A 27008-nucleotide genomic window follows, 5' to 3' on the forward strand; every position below is an offset into this window, starting at 1 on the left:
TCCTGAATAAATATTGCACTGTTTCATCTGGAACATCAGCAACAATTGGCGCAGTACAATTTAGGTGTGCAGGCTTTTAACACCTTCCTGACGTCAGGCGCACACCTGAGGAAGCCGTGAACGGCGTGCAATAGTGGTCCCGTTGACATCACCAGTCATCGTGGATGGTGTGATGAATGCAACAAAGTGCTGTAATACTTTCTTTATCCATAAGTGGAGACTGTTGTCGTTTGTTATGTTTCACAAGTCGAGCACTCACTGCCAAGTTATTGTTCAAGAAAGCCTTGGCACATGTAAACGTAGGCACTCTGATGTGGGTTTCCTCTTGGAAGGAAACCCACCTATTGGGAAGTAGGTGGCATGGGGCCGCTAGGCTTCTTTTTTTTTTCATTTTCCTTCTTTCACTGTAGAGAACGTCCACTCGCACTTCAAACTTAAAGTTTATCCAAGAGGCTGCTTTACCTCAACGTTATCTGAAACGTAGCTTTCTACACGGTAAAAAAATTATTTGCAGGTTGTACCTTCTCACATACACAGTACGATGTCGCGACCCATTTTAAAAATGGAGCGCGTGGGCTAAAGCACACGAAGGCTGCTATCCTTAAGTCACGAAATTAGACGTACTGCACTGTTATTTCTTTCTGTCTGCTTAAGGTTACCCTCAGCCTGCTTTGACAGCCCTAAATCAAGACCCCAAGAGCTGAAGGCAAATACGCACAAACAGAAGCACTAAAATGTTGCAGCTCATGCGTTGCGTGTTAAATGCATCTCATTAACTTGTATTCATTGCGACTGCGGCTATATTAGTTATTTTGTGCTTGTCTTCCGTGTTTTGTGACATGCGGTAAAGGCGCAAACTTGGGGAAACTGCGAGGAAGCCGTTAGTGCAGAACGCAATCGCCGAGTGACCATGCCCAACGACAAATACCTCAATTACCTGCCAATTTATATGTCGTTGTGAACCATTATGTGTCACCAGTCGAACGGACAGCGCCTCCCGATGTTTTAAGGCATTTATGAATATTTCGTGCACATAGCTTGATTGTGTTCAGAGAAATGACAATAGTTGAATTTTGCGGAGAGCAACTGCGTTCTTCTAAGTTATTTTTAAAACAGCATGTGGTATTGGTGTATAACTATATATATATATATATATATATATATATATATGTGTGTGTGTGTGTGTGTGTGTGTGTGTGTGTGTGTGTGTGTGTGTGTGTGTGTGTGTGTGTGTGTGTGTGTATCACTCGCCGTGCGAGTTACTGAATGACCACTTTTTGACACACTGTGGCATCAAGCATGCATGTGTGTCTATCACGGTAAAGACAGTGTGGAATGCTGATTGGACATGAAGACTGTGGGAGTGACTGGAAGGCTCGTTCTGCAGACCGCACGGTGCGGGTTAACCACAGAAGCATTGTACTTTAAAGCGCCATGCACCTACCGCTAATCAAGTTTTTCAGTGTTCTCTAGGTACTCTAACATTGTTTAGGCTTACAACGGTGTCCTATATAGGGTGATCATTTTCAAGTTTTATGGAAAAAAATCGCCTGTGGCCGATATATATCGCAGAATTCTTGTGCTTGAGCTGGATTATTCGAAGAGGGGCGGACATAACTAGGCATGACAAATCAAAACACATATCCAAATAATTAACAAAATACACGCATTAACTTCTTAATTAACTACTTTATTGCACATATTGCAATTGATGAATTCTAACTCGCCGAATTCAATTCGTAAATTGCAATATCTGCCGTAAAGTCATAAATTCAAGACACAAATATTGGATTTTGTTAATTAGTTGAGCACACGTCTCGATTGCTCGTTCAAATAATGTCCGCCAGTCTTAATCTTTCAGCTCAGGGAATATAATTATGGTATTTGTAAACAGGGTATTTTTTAAAATTTCATAGAACCTAAAATTGATCAACCGGTGTGGTTAAAGCAACCCTATCACACATGTTGAAAAAATTCAATTTTGTCTATATTGTGACGGGTGCTTTTTCATTTATTCTCTACATAGCAATATTGTTCCTCTCTACATAGCAATAAATAGCAATATTGTCCATCTCTACATAGCAATATTGACACCCGTGCTGTAGTGCCAAAATAAGGGGGCAGGGACCTCTGTCAAGCCGTACTCACGGCTTTTAGTCCCGCCTCCTCCTCTCTCAAAAGGAAATAAAGCTTGATTGATTGAATATTGTTCTCCAAAGAAAGGACAGTGTTCTTATGCCCTCTTGGTATTCATCAACGTATGGAGCGTGTAAAGGTTTTTCAATTTAATTACTACTACCGAGAAAGAAAGCGTGAGTCGGTCCATGAGAAACGTGCAATAGATGATGCAGTAGCATTTGGGAGCACAGATATTGCGCGGAATATGAAATGTGTTTATGCAGTTTCGCATTCTGGCCTCTAGGAAATTACTAGTAATAACGATTACTGAGCATTGAACATTTTCTTGTACCCCTAGAAGCTCTGAAAGCACGACGCTTACCACAACGACAAACTCGTTGGCCAGCATCATTATCGCAATTGAGGACGCTTGGTGCTCTACACTGCTCTCCCCATGTAGTTGAGCAGCGTATGAGATGCCGTACTGTAAAAAAGAAAAAAAACAGTTTTTTAGCCCTGACCATGTTTCTAAGCAAATTGAGCCATCTGCACTTGATGCCAGTCATCATAAAGTGTTTTGTAAAGCTCCGCAGTTTCTTCAAAGAATAATTTTATTGCGATAGCAATTATATGGACACTTCAAGCGGATTTCTGCCATCGGCGTCGCCGTCGCCGCCATGGGGTTCCGTATAAAGTTCAAGGGCTATAAAATCCTCGCCGCACGCCGCAAGTGTGAGTGAAAGCGCTCGGGGGACGCGCTCTTTCACGGAAGAGCGAACGCACGGCGGAGAGCAAACGCCTCTTCTTCCGTCGCGTCAAAGGCGTGGGCGTATGTGAGGGTGGAGGGGGGGAGGGCGGCGATGTAGCTGCGGCACCAAATGCATATCTTGCAACCGGGCGCTAGGGGAACTGGCGACTCAGTCTCCCACGCCAAAGGAGGAAAGTGGGAAGGCAATGCGGGAGGGAGGGGGGGGGGCAGCTTCTGCTCTGCCAACAACGGCGCACTTGTATTTTGCGTCGGTACGGGCTGTAGCGCGCACCGTATCTTGAACGCGATCTCCACACGGCTCTGACCTCTGTATGCGCTGTGCTTTCGCCACTCAGTTTCGTTGAAGCGATAGACCACACGAACCTTCGCTCGCTGCGGCGGCCGTGCTTGTGCACGCCAGCGTTTTGACAGTGGTTGGCTGCGGTCATCGAGTGTGATCTATCGATGTTTGCTTGTGCGCGCTGACACCACGCTTGTTACCCACCATGCTACACACCCACGCTTGACACCACGCTTAGTTAATTCAGTTAGTAGACGAATGTGTCCAAGTTTATACAGCCGATATAACTACTATCCTTACTCCGTATAACTCTCTACTAATTGGCTATCCCTATTGATGCTTCGCCTTTCGGGCGAAACTGTGACTTTTTGTTGTCTAGCTTTTATAAGATATTTTCATTACCCACAATAAATCAATGCGCTGCTGCTATCAAAGACCTAAAATTAGCAATGCAACAGCTCACCTTTAAATCCTGGTCAATTAATTGTATCTGGTCATTTTAGGAATTATCCCTTTCCTAAAGTAAAGTAGTGAGAGGCTGTAATAACCGAATAAACGTTGTAATAAGAATGCTATTTTTGTAGGTGTCATGCATGCCACGTGAGTGCGAGTACATAGTGTGAATTTTCCGAAGCCTTTCTAGTTCTATAGATGAGGCTGATGTCCATTTGCCGCCTCTATATAATAGGCTTTGTACACCCTCAATTATCAGGCACTCAACAGCGAGCCTCACCTCCCCCCTTCCAAGCATATGCGTAACTGCGCAAGGGAAGTAAATGTTTTTAAGTTTTACAGGATTACAAGACAACCTCATAAATTTAGGGCACCTAAATTTAAGAAAGCACGAGTTATTTTAAATGTAGGAATATATACACATTGCATGTAGCCAAAGAATTTATCAGTGCTGCCCTGACTACTTCAGGTCACTCTTCCTGGTACTTAAATACCCTAATTCAAATATCGAATTATATTTCACATGATTTGAAGCATTTGAAATGCTTTAGACATGTTGTTGCTGATCCCCAGAATTCATTCATTAATAACTACATTTCAGGGAATGGCACTGTTGAGATACAAGATTCCCCCTTAATGATTTCTTATGATTCATTCAGGTAGATTTACAGAACTAACTACAGTTACAGACTAAGAAGTGCTACAAAATACTCACCACACTTGCAGCGGCATTCAGGGTACATTACCAAGCAGCACAACTTGGTGGTCTTCACGTCGCATGGAGCTGATGGCTGGGAACATGAACGACGATTCATTCCTCCTGCGTTTGTAGTTGGGGTGTAAATGCAAGAACTTCATTTCATTTCCCGAAATGTCTCACGCACGTCAAAAATCTAGCACAGGAGCAACAAACTGAGTTTCTTCTGTGCCCTATAAAGTGAAGAGCAAAACTAGTGTAACTATTTTGTTTGGCGGCGTAACACACATGATACAGTGGTGGCCTAACAGATTGTACTGCATATTGTCTCAGAGTTGTGGAACAACATTTTACAATTCAACTTAGCATGCAGCAAAACGGTGTGTTATATTGAAACAACAGTGTGAAACTGGTTGTTATAGAATACTGAAGAAAACAATTACGCTACTTGCCCTGCCGCAATCCCTGCTCCTGTTTGGCCTCCCGGTACTAGAACTTGGTGGAAGGCTTTGCAGCTGCGGTCTTTGGACTGTGGTATAGAATGTTGAGAGCAAGTTATTTTCTTAGGTAGAGTGTCAAAATCAATTATACCGTGGCTAAGAAATGGTTCTTTGAATTGTGACATAGGCATAGGCTGACAGATAGCTGTACTAATGAGACGTCTTCGCGAAGCCATTTCCTCATAGGTAAGTTGCCCCAATCATTTGCTTGCGAGATCTGCTCTTGCAATAACTTTTTTCTCTATCGCTCTACTTCTCTCTTTGTTCGCAGTAGAAAAAAGCGCCGTATTTCAGTAATCGAATCCGTGACCAACGCCCTGCCCCGACGGTCGCACATCGCAAAGTGACGAAGGCTAGGAAGAACGCAGGGCAAGGCCCAACTAATCGAAAACTCTAAGCAACGGAAGCTGAATTTGGAAAATCAGTTGTGCGAAAGCCTGCAAGGTGAATGAAAGTTTAAGGTGAAAATCTTATCCCCTCGACTGCAGCATAAAGGCTACAAAGAGAAAACCCTTTCTGTTTCTCTGTCTCTTACACACGCATAAGTTTGTAAATTGGCCGAAGGACATTGTCAGGCACGTTCAATCGAAAGTGTCAAACTGCAGCATGACTATAACAAGAATGCGGAAAGAGGAACTTAATACACTAGCAAATTTAAATATTCAATATTAGTTCCTTCTGCAGAATTGTCCATGCGAACAAAACAACAAAGGTGAATGTGTTTTTTGGTAACTTCACAGTCTTCGATTGTGCTGAACTGAGATATGCCGCACAAAACTTGCCCGAACTCATGAAAAAACGGCCGTCATAAAGCCGCTCATATTTAGCGCTTTACAAGAAGGCGTAGTTGAATTACGGTAGGTACGGACCCCATCGACAAGTTATCTTTTCGTCCACTTGATTACCACTCTCTCGTAATTTTTTTCTACATTTCAATTTTTAACCGAAGCTAATTACCCCTATTCTTTCATTAGTTACTTTGCCTGCTTCCAAGTCACTGCGGCGTCTCAGGTAACCAACGCGACGATAACGATGCTCGTTCTGCTCTTCAAGGCGGCGAAAGAGCAGCGGATACTGTTATCAATGAATACTTCGAATGCTGACACGGGATTTCAAGTTCGGCATGTGGAACACGCGAAGTTTACAAGGCAACCCGCCTTCGCAAACCAGCTTACCTCTGAGGACGCGAGCCTAACCTACTTTGCCGAATATGGCAAGTAGTGGCTGTTACGAAGTCTTTTGCTTTCCGAATTGGATGGGCGGACGAAGCTGCGTGTGATGACTGTGGTGGCGAATAGTCTCTTTAGCATGCTCTTTGTGTCTGTTCTCGCTGCAATATGCAGAGACCACCATTCACCATCGCGATAGTGCGCTTTCATTAAATAGCTTTACCAGAGGAAATTATTTCAGAATGCCAACATCGCAAGCCATCCAAGCGGAGGGCTACGAGGGCACTGTTGCCGTTTTTAAGGACAACACACTTGGAGAAGTGGCTGTAGCTTGAATTGATGTTCATCGGATTTTAAGTGCTGCTGTACTATGCGGTGATGGTGGGCGGGGATAGTGACCGACTGTGATTGTATATCTGTGCTCTCTTTCGGTCACTCTCTCTACTTTCCTATCACTACTTATCTCCGCTCTCTCCCCAAAGTAGGGTACGAAACAAAATCTTCCCCTCTAGTTAACCGTCCGGCCTTTCCCCTTTATTCTGCCTCTCTTTTGCCTTCTGGCTTGATATGACCGCTATTAACATAAAATCAAGCCTCTATGTTTCCGCTATCCTGGTCCATTCATCAGCGAGGGTCTCAAATCTGGCAGGCAGCCTTGATTGTATTGGTAGCACGCGTGGGTTTATTAGCTGCGTGCCTGATTTTCTAAGCTCACATGTTATCAGTCACCATCGCACAAAAAAATGCACCAATACTCATCTCACGATGACTGTCGATGGTACTGTGATTAGCATTCCATCAGTGTAGCCACACACTTTATTTCTGTAGCCACATTGATTTAAGATATGTAGTGGTAATTGTGTGAATTCCGTTGCTTTGGCTATATACCATATACGGCGATATTGTCCCACGTTTCTATAGCACTCACTTGTTTAGGACGCCCATTCACATGACGGCGGCTGTATGACGGCGACACAATGAAGAGAAGGAACGACGTCGATGGAAAGACTAAGATGGTATGATGACGAAAGAGTTATAACAATGAGATGACGGTTCCTAAAGGATTACGACGGTATGGTGACAGCGGGACGACGACGATATCAGCACAATGGGATGGCGACAAGTGTATGAGGATGATGGCATGACCATGGCGCTGGCCAGTTCAGCCGACATAGTAAAAACCGCGGGGTACGGGTTATATCACCCTAGGACTTTATACGAAACCTCACGGCGACGGCGACGGCAAAAAATTCGCCTAGACTGTCTATATAATTGCTATCGCAATAAAATACATATATCATGGTGGCACGATTTTCGTATGGTAAACATTGGTGCTTACTTCGTGAGTTTTGAGTGACTGTAGGCATACAAAGCAGGCGCGTCTTCGCACAGGCTGTTAAGTAAATCAAGGAGCCGTTTGCTGTTTACTGTCAGTCTAAAGGTGAAATTGTCGTGAAAGCACTCCTCGAAACAGTTCGAGAAGGCATCCTTTGCTATGTCTGTGATCACGAACCGTCCCTTTTTTGTTGTGCCAATTCGAAGGTATTGTTTTTATAGCGTTAGCATCTAGCGACATTACGTTTATCAAGGAGCACACCGGAAGTGGGCCTCAGGCTACCGGAAGTTGAAGTGTCCTCAAAACCGTGACAGTAATGAAAAACCCTGTAAAAGGAGGTAATGGTTCAAGTTAAGAGTTGTATAGAAGAGATATGATAAAGGAGCATAAGTTTAGTTAAGGAAAGGGCCAATTAACCATCAGGTCTTTCTCAACATTATGGCGATTAACTAGCATCACTAGTAATAGTTCGAGCGTCATCGTCTTCTTCCACAGCTTGCTCGTTGGCGCCCCTCGAGGCAACCGCGAACGCGCTTATGCCACTGCTCACGCGTTCGTTATCGCCTTCTTCCACAGGTGGCTCCGTTGCTGCTCTTCATGCCAGCGTAGAATTTCACTTCTCTTCTGTCGTCGTAATGGGTAGGCCGCGTTTACGGGAGTATGGACCATTGCTTAGGGGTATGAGCCATTGCTTAGGAGGTACTAGCCTCAAAAGATTTGAAGCCTCAAATTTTTTAGGCTATTTGATGATACCACCTTCAATATATGCGTCCCCACAAGGGAAAGCATAAATCCCTAATACCATAAGGCGATTGGGGCGTTTACTGTCCTTTTTTTCCCATATAGACATCATCAATAAAATCGCGAATTGTGCAACGAGATGCATTGATATTCCAATTACTTCTGAGCTTCAGTGCAACAAGGGGCCTTTTTTATAGTAAATTGAAAAACCAGGCATATTTACCCTAAATGTGACTTCGCTAATCTCCAAAAAGGTGCTATATTTATTATTTCTTCCGACTGGACATACCTTGTGAAATACTTTTTTAATTTCGTAAGTTGTAAAATCTACGCTAATGCAATAAGAAAGTTATTTCGTGAAATCTTGTAATATACTTATTTTTGAATGAATAATTTCTCGTAAAAGTAATATCCGCTTCTTCAACTGGTAAATTTTCATGATTAAATTTGTGCTGCTTACGCCACAGGCAATTTTTGTAACGAACAATTTTAAGAGGCAGTGAAGAAAAAATTGTTTGTGCTGTAATAGTGAAATAACCCTCAACAATGCGAAGAAAGCCACTCTCACCGTCAGATGAAGCTTAGTAATCCAGAGGAGGCGCAAAAGCGAAATATGAGTGGGAATGCCACCTTGAAGTTTTCTCATCAGCCAACCGTGAGCTCAAGAAATTTGATGGCGTCAGCTGGACCTAGTTAAGTATATTTCCATGAAAGTAGATGCCATTGTCTTTTGAATAAACAGAAGACGCATAGAGGGAACTCTGCAAGTTTGGAGAAACTTTCCAATGCAACAGTAGTTGAAATACAAGGAAATGCTTTTCAAATCCATGATGTCGCACTGACATACCAGCGTCGGGATTTATCAGTGAAGAGGAAAAGAAAATGGTGTTTAGGCCTTCATATTTTCTTGCCATATTGAAGCTCTTAGCAACAAAGTCAGTTCAAAAGGCTGCATTCTTTCTCCTTCGTGTTCCTTCATTGTTAACGAAAACACACGCATTATAAGGTCTACAAGAATTGCGCTTACCACAACGACAAATTCGCTGTCCAGCTGTCCTCTCGCAATCAGTGACACGTGGTGGTTTGCACTTATCTCCCCATGACGCTGAGCAGCTTGCATGATACGCCACTGTAAGAATGTGAAAAAAAAAATTGCCACGTGTTCTAAAGTCTACATGTGTATACATATAACTGCAGCCATAATATGCGTTATAGAGAAATGCTTTCACGATTACTTTGTTTTGAAACCGCGATAACGTAAGCGATTACGTTAGTTATCATAAGTTCAGCAAACCCCTGTGATTATAGTTAAGAGTATAGTCTCAAGTCACCGGTACATCACGGTTACCTCTACCTATTTGTATGGAACGATCACGTTACAATTATATTCTTGTACTTTAGGTGTGAAAACTTCCCTTTAATTACAAGGCGCATCGTAGTCAGGGACTACGGAATGTTCTAAAATACCTAGGGATTTCAACATGCACCTGAATCTAAGTACGCGAATGTTGTTGCATTTCTGCCCCATAAAAATAGCCACGAGGCTACCACTGCGCGTACCTTTCACATTGCAAAACATGTTGTAGTACAACTCTCCATCAGGATAAACCTTCCACTAAGAATTATTTCTTCCACGGCAGCATGCAGCAAAACGTGCGGATACCGTTCCATTAAGTCATGCTGCAAATCGTAGGTGGTATGCTGCTAAAATTCTATAGATGTGTCAGAGTCACATATTTTGTGTACTCGATTTCTCCGTCATTTAGAAATATAGAGCAAGGAACACTAACAAAATGGCGAAGTGGTCCAGTCAGTGTGAATTTACGAGAAGGAAACTACAAAAAGTGAGTGGAGATTCTAGAATGCTTCGTCATCATTGTGCAGTTGTATCTGTTTCTATTCTTTTTACTTAATTATCTTTTACAAGGCCTTAAAAGTATGTATAATAAATAAATAAATAAATAAATAAATAAATAAATAAATAAATAAATTTTGAATAAAAAAGTCATGCGGAACCCACGCAGTGTGGCAATCGATGTAAGCGAAGTTTTCTAGGCTGTTCGCGTTGACTGACGCTAATTGGCGGTGATGTTTACGGCGAATGTTTAAGTTCTTCTGCGTGTAGTCCAATACGAGAGCGGTAAGGTGCTGTTTAACGTAACCTTTTGTGTACGACTGCTGTTTGTCTGCGCAGTACGCAGAACACACTGCAAGACCTGTTTGCTTGAGCCATTGTTGTACTCTATTGCGCATCGATTCCACGAACGTTAGCATTGTCAATGCCTCTCGCATGGCGAATCGCATTTTGGCAGAAGTTATATACGTTAGCTTAAATATGAGGCTTTACATGTCAATGCTACAATCAGATGGTGAGGCACCCCGTAGTAGACAACTCCGGATTAATTTTACCAATTTAGGTTCCTTAACCTGCACCTAAATTCAAGCACGTGAGCGTTTTTGATAATTAGCCCTCGTTGAAAGGCGGCCGCTGCTTGTTGTGATCAAATCCTCGACCTCGATCAACACCATAGCCACTACTCTAGCGCGACGGGCAACCCTGTGTTTTTTGCGATGTGTCTGCTTCCGTAGTGTGGTCTTTACGCAGCGGTGCTTCACTACGGCTTTGCGTCTGCACGGCCTGCGTCAGTTTTCCCCTTCGCATACTTCAACGAAGTTTAGTTTTCAGCAATAGCAGGAACGTACCGCACCATACCTTGAATTCCAATTTATCCATTTTGTCCGCAGCTGCTGCCGTGTCTAGTAGTAGAGTTACCTTGCCTTCTTACGACGTCACCTTTTCCTTTTCCCACACTCCCCCCGATGCATGCCAGCTACCATGGCCCGTGAGCGTAGAGTGGCAAGACCGTTATTTACTCGTTTTGTAACTACTGCTAAATTACTACGCATTTTCTGCCTCCTCTCCCTACCTCCTCTCTACCATTATATCTATTTCCACTCTCGACTGTTGTACGTTAGTGCAAAGCTAAGTTGTGCCGGTTCTGCAATGCATTCGCAGGAGGTTACGGATATATACAGCACTCCATAGGGTAGTATGTCAACGTCCAGGCATAGTCTAGAGGGCATTGTGGAGACGCCATGGAAAGGTCCCAATGGGTTTCTCGCGTCGACTTTCCTCCCTTCTGCGCTCCTGCCTTGTATACGTGCACACGCATACACAACCTCCTGACGTGGCGTGCAAGGCAGCGACAGCAGCAGCTGCAGCAGTGGAAAAGTCGAAGGAAGCGGCAAAGAAATTTTCGCTTTAAAAAAAGAATTCACAGACAAAAAAAAAGGAGCTAGGCCTCCTGGATGCAGGTGTTCGCTGCGGATGCGTCAGTTTACCTTGCAACATCGTGTTCGCGGAATTTCCATCTAATCTTTGAGCACCAGAACACATTTCAGAGATTACATTGTTAAGTGAACGTATCGCGCATCATAAGTCGACGCAGGGGAGTCTCCTCCACCTAGATAAAACTGTATAGATATGACAAGCTTTTTTTTGATTAGTGAAAATTACTGAAAAATAAATCTAGTGATTGTCACAGATCGTGTACAGCACACCGCTACCCTCTGACATGGTGTGCACCTCCAAGTGGGATACATATTTAAGTCAGTGGCGCAGCAACAAAGAAGTCCTGCATGGTCAGTGGTATAAATTTGCAGAGGGTACCTCAGTAAATACGGAAACCCTGTAATATTTTTATTTCACGTAGTGCTGATGGCAGGTTTGCAAGCATTCGGCTTAAATGTGAACAGGTGTGCCTACTTCTATAAATGGGATGGGGGTGTCCGCGTTCCGCCTCCTTAGCTTATTCTTCAGAGAAGTTCAATTTTGCTGCACCTTATCAGTAAGCCTTTACTCGGCCCTTACCCTCTATAGGCTTAGCTGCTGAGAGACAGAAATAGGTTGAAAATTACCACAGCAGTGACAGAACTCGTTCGATTTCCTTCGTCTACATTTATTGACAATTTATTCGGCAGCTGCCTCGAGCGAAATAATTTAAAAAAAGAGCAGAGTAACCCACCACAATGAGATTTTGCATGCTAATGCTTAGAGCGCTTTATGCCCTACTTGCCCTAAAATAAACGTAAAATCTTTCCTGTCTTGCGAGATTGCGTATTTCCAATATGTAAAGTCTGTTGTATGTAATGAGAAATTATTTATTTTTGTTTATCTTGCCAGCAAATATGCTACTGACTTACGAGATGTACTTTTGACGAGACAAGAAGCTTCAGTCGAGGATATTTAGAGAATTAACTGCAGGTTGAGACAAATAAGTGCGGGTTAATTCTTACCACACTTGCAGTGACACTCAGGGTACATCAGCAGACAGCACATTTTGCTGGTTTTGACGTCGCATGAAGTTGGCGGCACGGAACATGAAGGACGACGAGTTCCCACTGTGAATTAAATAAATGTGAAAACACAACATTCATTTTCCTCGAATACGTACGTTCATAGAAAAACCAAATGCGCTGGAAAATTCGCAAGCCTCTCGTTTTCTCTCTGTCAAAAAGAATCAAAACTAGTTAAAAATATTTACCCATATAACCATGAGGCAGAAAATGCTTCATCAAATTTGTAGTGAGTGCATCACGAATCATAGCATTTTATAATCACACATTTCAATATTCAGTAAATTTACGTCTTAGAATGAAACAAGAGTGAAAAATATATTGTCATGGCACTTGCCCGGTGCATTCTCTCTTCCGGTTCGCCCTTCGGATCTAATACCCTGCTGAAACCCGGACACAACTATGGGACATAATCACTCTTCAAGGTGGTTTTATTGTCGACTGTAATGTTAGGAACTTGAAAAACAATTTTTAATATTTAATTACCATGGTTAGATGCCAAAATCTGCGTCTCCATGTAAGTGAAAAAGATATCTCCATAATATCGTCATGTTTGCTGTAGTAAAAAGTGCATTTCATTGCTTAAACGCATGGATGAAGATGGAACTACGTGTAGACATTGCCATTTTGCTGCCGTGTCCGGTATTTTCACGTAGTCGCAGTCATTTCGAAACACACCTCAGGGTTGCTTTCAGCCAGCCGGGACAACACAGAGGTCTCGATCAATTTATTGTCAAATTTCTCCAAAGTAGATGACAAGGATATGAGCAAACCGCTTCTTTAAAGTTACACATGCACCGCACTTTAAACCAAAAATAAATATCTGGCGTGGTAATCACTTCTGAGTTAATCTCGAAAAAACGTTGAAGGCAATATGCATTGGTTCTTAGGAGGATATTGGTAGTAGGCCTTGCAGTGGACGTCCTAGAATTTGCGGCATGGGCTGGTTGCAGAATTACGTTTTCTCGTACATTCAAATTACAATGCTGACGCTTTCATACCTGTATTTCGTGGTAAAGTCGTACTTTAGGATTTTTCTGACGCATTTTACTTTGAAAAATTCATTATTTCACCAGCGCCTCTGCGCCACGCGGAGAGTCGGGGTGGTTCGGGATGATTTTTTGGCCGCGGACGCCGACACCGAGATGACGCCAATGCCAGATTTTGTGCGAAACGGGGCCCTTGACTCTTTCCGTACCGCGCCCATTGGGCATGGTTAGATCTCTATCGATGGATTGAAACGCCGCTTTCAAGACCTTCCGCGCCACTCCCGGACAGACGTGAAGGAGAAGAACTATATTTTAGTTTTCGAAGCAGTTCGCTTTTTTGCCGCAAGGCGGTGATTTTTAAACGCTCTCCGAAGTTTCGCGATCGTCAAATAAGAACGTTAAAATGGCCGCTCGATATCGATGGTGTGAAACGCCGCTTTCGAGACATTCCGCGCCGCTCACGGACACACTGTGCCATCGGACGTGAAAGAGGAGAAACTGTATTATTGTTTTCTACGCAGTTCGCTTTTTTCCCGCAAGCGGTGATTTTTAAATGCGCTTCGAAGTTTCGTGATCGCCAAAGCAGAACGGAAAAATGCCCGGCTCCGGAAACATCGTGGGCGCTTCCAGAGATCGCAGATATCGCGATTCCTCTGCCTCTGCTACTGATCTTATGGATACATCGAATAGCAACGAGTCAGAGGACACTGACTTTTTGCCGGACTTTGAGTCTGAAAGCGACGACGACGCAAACCAACCCGGATCATCGGCGGCGGCATCCCGGCATGCCCAACTGTAATGCTTGCAGTTAAATTTCTGTAGCGAAGTACCTGTTCAGTGAAAAATTTCGATTTTTTTCGGAGATAGTGTCCTAATAGACGGCAACACATTTTGTATATCTCATAATTTTTGTAACATTTTTTTTCTTTGTAAACAGAAGCGTGTCTTTAAAGCTTTGTTCAACTTTATCGCACAATCTTGATTTATTACACACGTCTCGTTATTAAAACTTTGATGCGTGAAAAGTGCACTGATTTTGCTTTCTGTTAATGTATTACATTAAATATTGAGTGCAGTAGTTGTTTCAGAAATAAAAACATCTGGCGTAACATACAAAAAACACCTATTTTCCGCATGGTAGGGAAAGACTTAACGCACTCGCGTCAAAATATCGCAATATATGTAGCCGTGGCTTAGCGGCGCTTTCTTGGACATATACATATATTGTGCTAAGTTCGCTATACGGGAGTAGCAATTTTTCCCCATGCCAGTACTGTTTACCAGTGTGGGCGGGTGAGGAGAACAACGGAAAATCCAGGGCAATACTGAATGTATACCATCAATGATGATGCATTTTTGGTGTTTTGTAGCTCAAGGGCCGAGTATGGCCAGTGTACACCAGGCTAGTGTTAATGAGTCTGCAATGCAGTCATGATTAGCGAAAGGTGGTTGTGACGTGGCTGAAAGGGGCCCTAGTACTGAGGCTGTAATTGTGTAAGCTTTATGTGTAATAAGAATAGGGAAATGTGTAATTAAACGTGCTATGAACAAGAGAGAGAGATTGCAGAAAGCCGATATAAAATAATAATATGTTAATACTAAAAATATATTGTCAGAAGCGCTGCTGCCTTAACTGAGCCATTAAACCAAATCCCAACTCAAAGGCCTGGATGTAATTCAGCATCTTTTGGCGAGAGGATGCGCTACAAGTTTTTTGGACTAATAACATATAATACAACAACATTCAAGGAACCAGCACTGATTCGGTGTCAAAAAATTGTTCTGCAAAAAACATTACCGGATGAAGAGGGATTTGCTGGTGGTATGCTAAAGGGAAGTGCTTATTTTTCTCATCTTCTGCTTCCCGACACTACAGGAACATACGGAAGATGGTGAGGCTCTCACCACATCTACCACATGTTGGTGGTTCTTTAACACACTGCAGAAAATTGTGGGTGTCATACGTGTGTCCTATTCCGAGTCCACAGAATAGAAAATCAATTGGTCACGTTCTCCTTGTAAATGGCCAGAAACCAAACTATGGCTTTCTAAATGACGCGTTTGAATCGTTTCATCCTCCCACGATCGTTGCCAGTGGCTTCTCATTTTCTTTCGTACGAAAATTTTGACATCTGTGGCAGGGACAGTAGTGGTATACGATTGCTAGCTTGCGATGCATTTAACGTGGCCGTTGGGTTTGCAAGCACATTACCTTCGATGCCTCTATCGCCGGGCCCCCCAGATATATTTACAGGCTGGTTAGGCATGTACACTATGCACAGTAATGCAATAGAGCTCACTAAATACAGGATTTGAGTGTTTACGGATTGATATTAAGCCTTCTATGACGCTAAGGAATTCTGTAAATATATTTTCTTTCAGAGTTTTCATTTTATATGTTTCACAACTGACAATAGTGCATGGACTTCAAGCTTAAGATACTTCTTTCCGGGAGGAGGACACCGGATTGCGATAAGGATGGGCCTACTGCTGCATAAGACACGACTGTATGTGCCCTAGAAGCATCAGTGTATAAACCTCAGTGCAAGAGTACTTGGAGTGAACTTCTAGGAAATCCAGTCTAATATGTATCTCTGGAGCGCGTTTTGTGACCTCTACAAACGATGTGCCACCTTCTATAACCTCGCACGGCCACGGCAGTAATACCTTCGCTAGGATCACCAGGCTATGCTGAAGCAGTGCAACACCCATTTCCTCACTAAGCTTTCTTACGCGCAGTGAGAATGCTTCTCTCACGGCCAGCCGATTAGTAAACGGTGTGGCACTGGTCATGTCGTTTATGATTGAATGGTATGCATGTTTGGAATGCGCATTCATTTTAAGGAAATATGTGAAGCTTAAGTATAAACATTGCAGATAGAGTGACCGCTCATTCGCCTCTATGCCGAGGGTTGCCATAGCTTGCCACAGGGCTTGTCCTGAAGGCGCCTGTGGCCGGACGGATGCCTAGATAGGGAGAGGGATCCAGCCTCTTTAGGGCGCTTGGCCGATCGGATTGATACACTAAGGCACCATAATCTAATCGTGTACGTACAGGCTCTTACATAGTTTCCTTGGACACTTCCAATCACGAGCCCATGTTGTGTGCGACTAAATATACCGAATGATCATAGTTAATTATATTATTTTCTTAGCTTACTTTAGGCATGTTATAAATGTTAGTTTTGTGTCCAAATGTGCATTATAATGTGTGTCCTCTGCTCAAACATTAGTGGCACTCATCTAGCTCAATGTCGGGATCTCGGATCAAGCTCGCCTTCCTTGAGAAATGGATACATGGGCATTTGTTCGTATTTATCTTAAATTCGCGTTTATTGACACATTTAGACACCTTTTTTAGAGCAAGTTTAACTTGTCGTTCACATGTCGCAGGGCTACCTACCCGAAATCCTTACTGCAAGTCATTTACATAGACAGTGTACATGATGCTTCGCGAAATGGATGAACGTAAAGATTACAGTTTTACAATATAAATGGTACAGCTGAGTATTCCACCCTGCAGTACCCCAATTTCCTACAGAAATGGCCAGGAGAGGGCATTGCAAACTCTAGCCTGGAATGAACACTCTCATAAGTAACTCTCTATTATACTAGGCATATTGCCAGGGATACCTATTTCTGCGAGATCTCGTATTACATAACTCCAAGTGCTGTCATAGCCTTCATCTACGCAAAAGAAGAGACGCAGACACAAAAGCCTCGCGAATTGACGCATCACCCTTACGAGATAAGGTCGTGGATCGGCCTTCACGAAATGCGCACTTGTGCGGGTCCAGCAATTTGTTTCACAAAGTGTAATAATCAACGCTTTGTCATATTTTCCTATAGCTTACATGGGCAGCTCGATAATGCAATAGAACGGTAGCTTGACACAAAAAATGACTCTTCTCCTGTTTAGAGACAAGGCATACAATAGCATCTTCCCATTCCAATGTTCTGTATCCTGCTGCCCAGATAATTTTGCAAAGACACAACAGTGCTAGTTGTGCGTACAAGTGAACATGTTTTATCATTAAACGCATATTTTATCAGCTCTCGGAACAGACTTCTTGATGAAAACGCCGATATGCCAACTTTGTGTGAAATCAGCTAAGAGGACCTACTCTTCGAGAGGTAGTAATTAGTGTAGCAAGGATTAGCTGTTATCCGTGTGTTGAGACGTTTTACATACTTTTGGATCAAATAGAATGATCAAAATATTCCATTGAGAGCTCTAGAACCCATTATATGCCTATTATCAGGATGCGCACAGTCATTTGTACTTTTGTGTGGTCATAACAGAGATTACAATAGGCATTCGCCTCAAAAACAATGTTTCCTGATTTTTTTTCTTAATGCATCACTTTTCCTTGATTGCATTTTCCAGTTGTCCTTAACTGCTAGTTATACACCTGCTAAATTTTCGGTCAAGAAGACATTACATTGTATTCATTACGTAATTTATGCAGGTGATACTCATTATTTGTTCAATACCTAATGCAAGATTTCCATGTATTTTTTATATAAATTTGTGTTTGACGTTCTGCACCTGTGTATTTTATGTTGCTACTAAATTTCATTTTACAGGCAGAACTATGCAACAGTGTTCACTGCAAGTGCTACGTGCACAAATCTATCAGCCAGAAAGGCATGAAATAAAATTGCACTGATGCAGAAAATGCTCAAAACGCATCGCATGCATTTTAAACATTTCTGAGAATAAATGAGCTGGAAGTTCGAATATTTGTGATGTGTTTACCATAAGTATTTTGAATTTAGACTGTCGAATTTTCTCTTGGTGTCTATATGTCATAGTGTAAGGGGTCACTTGATTCATTGTTTGTGACCTTGTTCTGCATCCGGAATATTCTTGAAGTCTCTCAATAGGTGTTTTTCATGTGTGCTAGACATAACGTTGTTGATGACTCTTTATTCAACATTCCTGTAGGGCATCCTCGTGTGCAGTTGACTTTCTTGGAACTTGAAACTTTTTGAAATTTTCCAAATAACAATCGCTCATGTAGCTGTATGCTTTTCATGATAGGAAGATGCAATAAATTTCATGAGAACGTTTTCGTAACATATTTTTTCTCGGAAGTGGATATTTTTATGTGTTGCTTGCGCGCAATGGTACTTATTTTTCTGGAAGTTGCTTACTGCTGCTTTGTTTTCTTGTTTAAGATATGCGGAAGGCGTAAGTACTACTACACAAATAGTTTCTCATTTTTAACATTTCGACTTTCTTTATTCAGTCTTTGCATGAGCGATGTAATAAACTGCTTCTGCTTTTTTCTCTTTGAGGAAACCATATTATGAACACTGCAAAAGAATTATCTGTGGTTCGCGATGAGACAAACTGCCTTTCAAAACGTTGGCTCCTCCGTAGGGCACTGCAGCATAATACAATTCCACATCTCTCTTCACCATTTTACTTCGAAAGCATTCTTAGCATACTGCACCCACATTCAGGCGTCTATATGGCTGCCTGTTTCTGTGACCAGCTTTTCCACCAACTCGGATATCCGGTGGAATTTCCATCAATCAGCAATGCGCTGCTGTACTGAGGGAAGCATGTTCGAAACCCACCGTCGATCTAGCTTATGTCACTGGGTATCTGACACGGTGCATGTGACGCTTACGAATGAAAATTTTTCCCGTCAAATTGAGTCATTGGGTACACGGTCCTGGGTATGTACCACGCTTTAATGAACATCTTTCAGGTACACTTGGGTAATGAAGTATGTGTCTATGGGCTAGCACTGCTCTTCAATGAACGTCTTTCGGGCCAACTTAGGTCATTAGGTATGCGCCATTGAATACGCGCGAATCTTCGATGAATCATTTTGACGCCAACTTGGATCTTTGTTTATGGGTCACTGGTTATGTACTTCTCCTCAATTTAAAAAAAGAAACAATGAAACAATTTTTATTACAGGGCCAATTGAACCCGCGTATATACGTTATAACATCATGTAACGAAGATGTGTACTCACACCAGCCACGCACAGAATTCTCGGCGACACCGCTAGGTCGCTCAGTGTATCCATTGGTGAGTGCGAGAGAGGAGTTCGGCTGCATACACGCCTTCTACATCACGCGTTTCTGCGCTGGCAATATGATGGGTCGTCATATTGCTTCAGTGTGAAAAATAAAAGGCGGGGTTTTACGTGCCATAATAACGATATGATTATGAGGCATACCGTAGAATTATTTTCCCACTTTAGCTTTTTTAACGTGCACCAAATGCACGGAACACTGACGCTCTTGAATTTCGACCCTGGCTCCATAGGTGTTCATTGGGCTGACATCTCCATTTATCGTACAATGAGTTCTGATATAATCTTTGTTTTATTACCACTATAAAAGAATTTGAAGATAAGAACATAATACTATTTTGCTAATAGAAAGTCTTTATTCAGGAGACTGAAGTTTGAAGATAAAAAAATAATACTATTTTGCCAATGGAAAGTCCTTATCCAGGAGACTGCCTGTGACGTTTTTAAAAGTTATAATAAATGAAGCATATTAGCTGCAACACGGTGCGAATGTCAAAAGAGGGCCGAGACTGTACAGTACAATGACACTAACATATTAAAAATTCAATATAGTAAATACTAGTAAGTGCAACGGCATTTTTTTCTCCTATTATGTGTATGTTAACACAACCGTGAAGTCGTGGGGCCCGTTAGAACATGGGCACCATGTTGCGGCTCATAGTGGCCGAGACTGTACATCTTACAAGCCTTTTAACAGTCATTCCTACAAATTCCTACAAGATTTTTAGCAGTCATTCGTATTTCCTTATTTCCTTGGACTAAGTGGGGACAATAAATTTTTTTTCTCTCTTTCTATCATTGTCTTGATCAAAGGAATTCCCATAGTTCGTTCTTTTCCTGTCAACCCACAATTCAACATAGTCAACGCATTCTATCGCATGATTTGTGAGTTCGTTATTTTGCTCTTTGTGAGGTGGCAATCTAGAAACGTAGAAGCGTAGTAATTTGATTCACGTTCAATTTTGTGACAAATTTCGATTGCCGTGCAACCTGAATTTGGCCACAGAAGTATTTCAGCTATCCAGATATCATGCGCAGTAAACCCTAAAATTGAGAGGCACAAGGCGCAGATATCACCAACGACAACATGCGTATATGTGGCACAATGTGTGGAGGTTTGATGTATACGCACCCGTCTGATTATTTTGATCTGTTACACCAGCCGTAGCGAAACCAATCAGCACGATGCTGAAGATGCAATAAATTGCTTGGCATTTTTTTCCTGCACAGAACATGAGACCCACATATTTTTCGCATGTGATTAGCGGGAACCTTCAAGTCAATAAGTTTTATTCAAGTAGAACTACGTGTCTTAAGCGGACTTATAACAACGTCAGCCAATACTATTTGTATAACGCAAATCGTTATGGTATTGTCCCAGATTCGATCAAGCTGCCCTGGTTTCCAACGTAATTTAGTCGCAAAAGTGGCTTCAAACATTACTGTGTTAGTTTCTACTACACCCGGCACTGATAAATTGCGTTTTATGAAGTTTCGTTGCTATGCAGAATTTCGAGAACAGCCTCCATACCATCAAACGATTGCTAAATACAAAATTTAACCAAATAAATGTCTAGAAAAGGGTCCCTGTCACTTGTCGAAGAATTTTTGCAAATACGGCGGAGCAGGACATTATTACAGTTTTGTATTCTTTTCGGCTTCATTATCATCATCATCATGAGCAACAGCAGCCTATTTTTATGTCTACTTCAGGACGAATTCCTCATGCTGACATCTCCAATTACCCTGTTTGGTGGTAGCGGATTCTAACTTGCGCCTGCTAATTTCCTAATGTGATCACACCACCTAGTTTGCTACCGTCCTCGACTGCGCTTCCTTTCCCTTGGCCCCCATTCTGTAACTTTATGGTCCACCGGTTATCTGCCCTACGCATTACATGGCCTGCTCAGCTCCATATTTTTCTCTATGTTAACTCGAATATCGGTAATCCCCACTTGTTCTCGATACACACCGCTCTCTTCTTGTCTCTCCACGTTGTTACAAAAATTTTTTGTTCGTTCACATTTTGCGTGACCCTTAACTTATTCTCTAGCTTCATTGCTAGCTTCTAAGTTTCTGCAGCTTATGTTAGCACCGGTAGAATGTAATGATTTCGCTCTTTTCTTTTCAACACCAGGGGTAAGCTTTCAGTCAGGATTTGGTAATGCCTGCCGTACGTACTCTAACCTATTTTTATTCTTCGGTAAATGTCCTTTCAACGATCAGGATCCCCTGTTATGAATTGACCTAGATAAACTTACTCCCGCACAGACTATGGGGGACGGCTGGCGATCCTGAATTCTTCCTTCGCTAGGCGATTGAACATTACATTTGTCTTCTGCATATTATTCTTCAACCCCACTCTTTCACTTTCTCGGTTAAGGTCCTCAATCATTTGCTGCAATTCAAATCCAGGGTTGCGAACAGGACGTGACCTGGAAACCTCAAGTCGCTGAGATATTCGCCATTGATCCTCACTCTCCTAAGCCTTCCCTGACTAACCGCTTCAATACTTCTTCTAAACATGCATGACCCCTTTCTTGAAAAGTAACTTTATACTTATTTTGTGGAGAAACAACGTATCTGTGCAATCCTTGTAGATATTTGCCAAGATATTCACGTATGCCTCATGTACTCTTTGATTATGCAATGCCCCTATGACTGCTGGTATCTGTAGTGAATCAAATGCCTTTTCAGAATCTATGAAAACCATATAGAGAGGTTGATTGTACTCCGCAGATTTCTCGATTACCTGATTAATGACATGGTGATGATCCATCGGGGAATATCTCTTCCTGAAGCCAGCCTGTTCTCTTGGCTGACTGAAGTCAAGTGTTACCTTAATTTGACTGAAAATTGTCTTTGTGAATTTTTTGTACAATACTAAACGCAAGCCAATGGGCTTATAATTCTCCAGTTCTTTAACGTTTCCCTTCTTTTGGATTATTACAATGTTGGCACTCTTCCAGCTCTCTGGTACACTTCATATCGTAAGGCATTGCATATAAAGGAGCGCTAGCTTTTCAAGCCTGATATCTCCTCTATCTGATTAAATCGACTTTTATTCCATCTTCTCCAGCTGCTTTTCACTAGGTCACGTCTTGGAAGGCCCTTCTAGCTTCAGCGCTAGTTATAGAAGTAGCCTGTGTGTCCTGTTTCTTACTACTTCGAATGAAGTTAGTGTGGCTTCTCTGAGCACTGCACGTCAGTATAGAATTCTTCTTTCACTATATCGACAAAATTGCTGATGACATTGGCCGGCTTATCTTTCAGTGTACACACCTTACCTTGAACGCACGCATACCTAGTGGCTAATACATATTTGCAGTGATACAGAAGCTTCAGTTAGGTAGTTCGCGAAAAAGCGCTTTGGCCGAAGTTTTCTGGTCACCAAGACAACATCCAATAAACATTTGTCTATTTGGAAACGCACCCAGCGGTACATAACCACCAGCTCAAGTTTTCTACTCGAGGATACACTTGCAGCAATATTCTCAGCGTAGGGCAAGATGCAATAAATACTTTGCTTTAAAATCTGCAATAAGTGCCAGTTCACTATAAAAGCGTCTGCCCTTTCCTTATAGCTCGTGCCATGCTGTCTGCGCTATTCGCCATGTTCTCCGCTGCAAAACGGTGTCATTATTTAATGATGCCGCAGCACCTGTGTGTAATAAAGCATTATTCTGAGCATTTGTTCAATACACTTCAAGCTATTGTGCTTACGAACTACCTTACGAAAGTAGTTGCTCCTAAAATAGCTGCCAGGTGGGGGCTAAAACCACAAGGTCATACTTCTTACCTGTGTAGATTCACTTCGCTTTAAAGGTTACTTTCTTCAACGCCGTGGACCCGATCACGAAGTTCTGTTCTAGTTTCTCGTGCACTTTTATCACCTGCACGTATGTGCAATTGTCCCGTGTACAGGAAAGTAGAATACAGCCATGAAAGCAAGACAAATAGCTGTTGCGCATGAAGGCATGTAGTCATACTCTGAACAATAGTGTAGATTCGTACATGTACACGTTCAACTACGAATGTGACATTTCTTTGAAAACAGGCATATTGTATAATGCTTCTATATAACGTACCAGCGTACGTTCTCTTTCATTTAATATCGGAGCAAGCAATGTGAAATGCGTCAACCGACATATTGCTGTTGTGAAAACTCAGGTGGTGTGTCCCAGCCTTCTTCCTGTCGCTCTTTGCGTGTCTCTGTGCCATGTAGACTATGCTGCTAGTGAAAATTGAACAGAAACCTTTATGCACATAATTATGACCAGAAGGAAGCACGACGGAAATCTTTAGTGCGAAGGAACGAAACCATGTACTTAACTTCATCAGAGAGTACTTATTGAACGTTCTGCAGAGCAATAGCGAAATTATACAGCCAATATTACTGAGCGCTCAGGTAGCAAGGCATTCGGGGCTTCCTTGTTGGTTTGTTTATTTCAAATGCCTGTAGGGCTGTCATTAGATGAACGATGTGGTATTAATATAAACAAATGTCAACATTTGTTTTCCAGGTCATATTTCAAAAATATTCGATAGATAATCCTGTGCACAACATTTACCTCATCATGTGAAAATGATTTACAAGTGCTCGAACAAAATTCTCCTGTACAAAACACGCGTTAAATTGTAGGCAGCGCGCCTCATCAGCGAGGAAAAGTGTATCTTCGCAATTACATTCCACAGACGCTATATTTATTATAGGCTAATATATGAAGCACAGACGGCCGTCTACATCCCATGCATAATAGAATATTTTCCAAAAAGTTACTATGAAGTTTGAAAGTCTGAATGCGCTAGCGCAGCTGGCGCAGTCATGTACGATGGTTTTATTGCGATAGCAATTATATGGGCACTCCAATGCGGATTTCTGCCGTCGGTGTCGTCGTCGCCGTGAGGTTCCTTATGACGTCAACGGCGATGAAATCGTCGCCGCGCTCCGGACGTTGTATGTATGCGCTTTCATTGGGAGCGAACGCACGTCGGAGAGCAAACGCGCGTTCTGCGCCGTGCTGCCTGAAGGGCTGCAGAATTAAGCGTCTCTTTCCTCATTTACAATCACCATATATAGAGAGCAAACGCGACTTCTGTCGCCGCGTTAAAGGCCATTACGGGAGAGAGGGAGGGGAGGCGACGTTTAGCTGCGGCACCAAATGCGTAATTATATAAAAACGTTGCGAGGTGAGAAGGTGCTAAACACTTCCGACGCTGCTCGACGAGTGTCCCGTTCTGATCTCGTGGAAAACCTCCGAGCGGCCCCCAGAAGCACCGGCCACAGTCACCAAAGCTGCGCGCGTTCGGTGCGAACGCGGGAAAAACGCCGACAGCGTCGACAACAGATCTGCGCGTTACTGGTGCTGCTGCATGTCCAAGTTTATACAGCTGATCAAACTACTATCCTTACTCCGTATAGCTCTCTATAAATTTGCTATCGCAATTGATGCTTCGTCTTTTGGGTTAAACTGCAATAATGCTTTTGATGATACCCCAGAAAACTTGTGGCGATAGCCCTTATGCTTGCAACATATGTGCAAACGTAAGCATTAACTTGAAGCATGAAAGCCAGATAGCAAGATAAATAGCAGAAGCATCCAACATGAACATAAGGAGGACCACATTCATAAGTGAACCATCGGTAATCCTTCACGAGAAAGCATTTCGCTATTTACGCTATTTAACTAGAACCTTGGAATGTTAACATGCACAGAACTATGGCGACCAAATGCTGCAGTTTTGTTTGCCGACACTGTTAAATCCAACACAGAAAAAAGTGGTCTCAATATCTCCATCCTGCCTTCAATAAAGCTACGCTATATATTTGTGTGATAGAATTTGCTGCCGCAGTGAGTTCATGTTATTATTCTTTTTTTCATTGTTCGATCACTATGCCTTTTTTTTTCTTAAAGCTGTGCGAAATGTTTCCGCGATACTTTCTTTATTAGTTCTGACTGTGTTTTTTTTCCCTTCAATATGAAGGTTATGCATTCTGTATAACATCTACTGTTGTTTAACCGCTGTGAAGCTGTCCTGTGTATGAGGTGGCCTGGTTCCCCTCAATCTGCTACTTGCAGCGTCTTGCCTGGTCATCCTCGCAACGTTTTTGAAGTTGAAGAATAAATTCAAGTCAATTCAATACAACATATCAGTCCTAATAACTACCCTATCGATGCGTACCACGTGTCCTGCGAATGTCAGGTTTTTTGGACTTCGGTTTCTATATATGTGTGTGTGAACTTCCTAAATAAAAGATCAGTTGTTAGTCAGCACCCTGCTGTCGTGTTCTGCTTGCTCTTGCCTTTCTTTGCTACGTACAGTGAACCATAACCAACTCGCCCGCCTTGTGGTCTTTCACCATATGTGCCCAGGTTATCTGGTGCTGTCGTTCTGACATAGTCTACATTGACATTGGATAAAGTCACTTTCCAGGTTGACATTGTCTGATATTTACTAGGGGTAGGCGAATATTTTCTAGTTTCAGATAACACTCAAGTGCTACACATTAACTATTCGCAATTGAAACGAAGCTATTCGGAATACTCACATAATAACAACCAAGAAAATATTTCGCACATACCAAATAATAAACTCTTGTAATGGTGCCCCTTCCGCTAAATGAAGTATCGCAACTGATCAGGAATGAACAACAACATTAATTTGGTGAGCAATGCAGAAACAGCAGTAATAATTTGCTCTTTGCTTCGGGCTTTGTGGCAGATGGTTACATTATTATCCAGTACTTGTCACTCTCTATATGGCTTTCATAGATGGTGAAAATCATTTGATTAGGTAGAGATACCAGCAGTCATCGAGGCATTGCCTGATCAAGGAGTACAGGAGGCATACGTGAATATATTGGCAAATATCTACAAGGATTGCACAGCAATTTTGGTTCTCGACAAGAAAAAATAGAAAGATACCTATCAAGAAACGGGTCAGTCAAGTAGACACAATCTCTCGAATGCTATTTACTGCCTGCTTAGAAGAAGTATTCAAGCTCTTAGACTGGGGAGGCTTAGGAGTGAGGATCAAGCTCAGCATACCTCAGCAACCTCAGCAATACCTCTGGAACCTCCGATTTGCAGATGACATTGTCCTATTCAGCAAGAACGGGGAAGAATTAGAGCAAATGATTGAGGACCTTAACCGAGAAAGTGTAAGAGTGGGGTTGAATAAAAATATGCAGAAGACAAAAAATAATGTTCAATAGCCTCGCAAGGGAACAAGAATTCATGATCGCCAATCTGCCTCTTGAGTCTGTAAAGGAGTACGTTTATGGAGGTCAATTACTTGCAAGGGACCCTGATGATGAGAAACAAATTTACACAAGAATAAAACTGGGTTGGACGGCATACGGCAGGCATTGCCAAATCCTGACTGGGAGCTTACCACTGTAGTTGAAAAGAAAAGTGTACAATAATTGCATTCCACCCGTGCTAACATATGGGGCAGAAACTTGGAGGTTAACAAACAAGCTCGAGATCAAACTCAGCATACCTCAGCAACCTCAGCAATACCTCTGGAACCTCCGATTTGCA

The 27008-nt window shown here is 42.3% G+C and overlaps 1 protein-coding gene across 6 annotated transcripts in view; it reads right to left on the reverse strand.

Annotated features, from left to right (window-relative positions):
- Positions 1–23376, reverse strand: part of LOC119458016 (uncharacterized) — a 210529-nt gene extending 187153 nt beyond the window's left edge. For 4 of the 6 annotated variants that reach the window (XM_049670632.1, XM_049670631.1, XM_049670633.1 and 1 more), the window contains exons 1-6: positions 23264–23376; positions 20597–20686; positions 12360–12464; positions 9091–9192; positions 4336–4440; positions 2501–2602 (exon numbers count right to left, since the gene is read on the reverse strand). In XM_049670632.1, the coding sequence (XP_049526589.1) occupies positions 2501–2602; positions 4336–4440; positions 9091–9192; positions 12360–12402 (352 nt within the window). In that variant the 5' untranslated portion in view covers positions 12403–12464; positions 20597–20686; positions 23264–23376. Of the gene's footprint in view, positions 1–2500; positions 2603–4335; positions 4441–9090; positions 9193–10766; positions 10898–12359; positions 12465–20596; positions 20687–23263 lie in introns of those variants that run through there. The other 2 variants (XM_049670636.1, XM_049670635.1) reach the window with 2 other exon arrangements.
- Between the last annotated feature and the right edge of the window lie 3632 nt (positions 23377–27008).

The sequence above is a fragment of the Dermacentor silvarum genome, chromosome 7 (assembly GCF_013339745.2).
Source record: "Dermacentor silvarum isolate Dsil-2018 chromosome 7, BIME_Dsil_1.4, whole genome shotgun sequence".
In the NCBI taxonomy this organism is placed as follows: Eukaryota; Metazoa; Arthropoda; class Arachnida; order Ixodida; family Ixodidae; genus Dermacentor; species Dermacentor silvarum.